Consider the following 3,148-nt stretch of genomic DNA (forward strand, 5'->3'; position numbering starts at 1 on the left):
TGGAGGAGGACCTCGGACAGTCACCTGTGCTGCTGCTCTGGGAGGGGGACTCGTGGCTGGAGGGGGGGCCGGGGTTGGAGCTGCAGTCGCATCTGGATCGGGGATGGAGGTCGTACTGGGAGAAACCTCGACTCTCATCTGTCTCACAGGGACCAGTGATGGAGGAGAGGTGGGGCAGGGAGGAGGACTGCAAGGGGTGGGGGGAAAAAGAGGAAGAGGAGGATGAGGAGGAGGACTGGGAGGGAGGGTAACTGTGCTCCAGTGGACCCAGTCGGGACAGCTGCTGGGAGAGAACATCCACGTGGTCTGGAGAGCAGGGGGGGCGGAGACGAGGGTCGGGCTGGGGGGAGGAGGAGGAGGCAGCCTTCCTCAGCATGTTGTGGACCCTCCTCAAACAGTCAAACACCTGAGAGGACGAGAGCTCAGGTGAGGAGCAGAGACAGACAGCAGAGATGAAGCCACAGCGAGCAGACTGACCTCCGTCATGGGGGGCCGCCGCTTCCTCTGCCGGTTCAGACACTGGCAGGCCAGAGCCACCACCTCCTGGAAGCCCGCAGGCTCAGCGGCGCCCCCTGCAGACACATTCACCGAGTCAGAGAGGAGAACGCGCTCGCGCGGCCTTCTCTAGTTCCACTCTGACCTGTCACCAGACGTCTGTCCAGCCGCCGCCGCCACGCCGCCTCGCCTGGACCGTCTGGGTCCTCCTCCTCCACCTCCACCACCAGGTCCTTCTGCACCCAGAACCAGAGAGACTCAGGGTCCTCTACTGTTCATGAACACGTCCTGACCAGCACTGCTTCATAACCGGGACTCCAAAAGTGAACTAAAGAAGAGCTCACAGACCCGTCCATGAAGATGGAGCTCAGATGCTCATGTTCATGTGGCGTTTTTACCACGATGGAGGACATATTTAGAAAACTCTAGAACTTGCTTGTAACATACTACTACATCAGGGGTGGGCAAACTACGGGCCGGGGGCCACATGTGGCCCGATAAACCATTTAATCTGGGCCACCAATGGAACTAGAAAGCCTGCGATAATACTAGTGTGAATGCTTTTTGGTGAAGAAATTTACTGAAATTGCAGAAGGGATTTGCTAAAAATCCTAAAGCTATCTGCATACTGCTAAAAATTGGTGAAGAACTTAAAGTTGCAGAAATTGCATAAAGTGTATAAAGAATTAGAAGAATTTCTTTAAAAATGGCAAGAAGTCTGTAAAATTGAAAAATACATAAACTCTGAAACCTCACTACATGCCAAATTAACCAAAAAATTGAGCATTTGCTAAAATGTTAGCTTACATCTAAAAAAGACCAAAAATTCTTAATAGGTGTCAAATTAGCCCCCCAAAAACGTAGCACGTTGCTAAAATACTAGTGTTAACTCATAAATAGCTTAAAAATCATCAGTATGTGTCGGATTAGCTAAGAAAGCTGGAACGTTCCCAAAATACTAGCTTAACTCCATATTAGTGGGTGCCAAATTAGCCTAAAATGTTAGCATGTCGCTAAAATATCAGCTAAACTCAAAATTAGTCTTAGAAACCTCAGTAGCATAAATGTCCTTAACATGCTGAACGTTTTGATAACGATATTGCAGAGGATTCAAAGTGCGCAAAAAATTGATGAATAACATGGGAAAAATGGGAAAAATTACATAAAATTGTAAAAAAAAATAATTGCGTAAAATTTCTAAATTTGCATGAAATTTAATACCAAATGTACAAGCATAAATTCTCTGAACATACTGAATGTTTTGAATCAATAATTGTAATAATTGCAGAACATAAAAAAAATCCCCAATGGGGCGGAAAAATTGCTTCAATTGCGTAAAATCATAAAATGCTTAAATTTTGCAAATACCAAAAATACAAGCGATTAATGTCCTTAACGTCCTTAATGTCCTTAAGAATGCAGAAATTGATGAAAGTGTGATTACGTTTTTATTTGCTGAAAAATGTACAGAATAAAAAAATAAACAAAAAGAAAGAGAAATAGAATTACTGTACAGTGCATTACCACAATTAAATTATAATGATAATCCCTATTTCCTTTGTTGTCCCTATAATTGTGGTGTTTCCTCATAGATGGAACACTATAAATGCATAGACCTTTGTTTAGGTGCAGGAAATCATTCTGCATTTCTGTGGAGTTGGACGAACTTTTGGTTTTTATGTTCATGTTTGTTTTCTGCGTCGGACTGTCCTTTTTCCCATCATTCCAACACCCCATGAACGCAGCATTTCTCCACGGTGTTCCCTGAAGAACATCAAACCGTTGGTGCAAACGGCACTAAAATGAGAACTAAAGTCACAGTTTTTAAATAAAACCTCCAAAATGTTCTATATTCCTTTTAATTCAAATTAAAACCTGTTTTCGTACTGATTTGATTCATTCTTTCTCTTATGAGGTGGATTCCCAAAACACCCCTCGCATCTGGTCCTGGTCTGTCAAATTTTAGAGCTTTTTTTGTCCCTTAAGTCAAAAAGGTTGCTATGCTAGCTGGATTAGCATATTAACAACACGTGGAGCTCAAAACCCTGTTGGCAACATGTAAAAAAACTACTGATACCCCTAAAAACAAAGATTACTGAGACTACTCTAACTCTTAACATTTGTATTAACTATTATCATATATATGTGGTCCTCAGGATTATAAGGTGTCCTATGGAAAACTAAGACTTTTAAGTGCGCCTCATAGTGTGGAAAAAAACAACACATTGAGTCTGAATGTGTCTGATGGTTAGTGTGGAGCAGCAGGAACACAAGATGAGGAAAATGATGGTTAAAGATGAAAACCCATGAGCAGGTGTGAGTTCTGACCAGGTATATGTCTCCGGTCTTCCGGTCTTTCTCCAGAGCCTTCCGTCCAGTCAGAACCTCCAGCAGGACCTGGAACGGACCCAGAACATGAGAAACACTCACTGTGAAAAACTCTGTCAACCTCCACAGGAACGCAGCGTAGACTTCCTTAGGACAACATTTCCCATCATCCCCTACAACACATATGCTTCAAAGCCGGATCATTTTATTTTATTGTTATTAATGACCCAATGTTATATTGTGCTTATTTTTAACTTGTATAATTTTGACTAAATCTATTTTTACGGAGAGTAAAATATTGAAAGTTATTTAAGATTTAAGTTGA

At 42.8% G+C, this 3,148-nt stretch overlaps 1 protein-coding gene across 2 annotated transcripts in view; it reads right to left on the reverse strand.

The window, feature by feature from the left end:
* Positions 1-3,148, reverse strand: part of irak1 (interleukin-1 receptor-associated kinase 1) — a gene marked incomplete at its 3' end in the record, with an annotated part of 10,952 nt that continues 7,804 nt past the window's right edge. For both annotated transcript variants that reach the window (XM_024294099.2, XM_024294100.2), the window contains 4 exon segments: positions 1-406; positions 478-572; positions 641-731; positions 2,824-2,892. In XM_024294099.2, the coding sequence (XP_024149867.1) occupies positions 1-406; positions 478-572; positions 641-731; positions 2,824-2,892 (661 nt within the window).

This window comes from Oryzias melastigma, linkage group LG7 (genome assembly GCF_002922805.2).
Source record: "Oryzias melastigma strain HK-1 linkage group LG7, ASM292280v2, whole genome shotgun sequence".
In the NCBI taxonomy this organism is placed as follows: domain Eukaryota; kingdom Metazoa; phylum Chordata; class Actinopteri; order Beloniformes; family Adrianichthyidae; genus Oryzias; species Oryzias melastigma.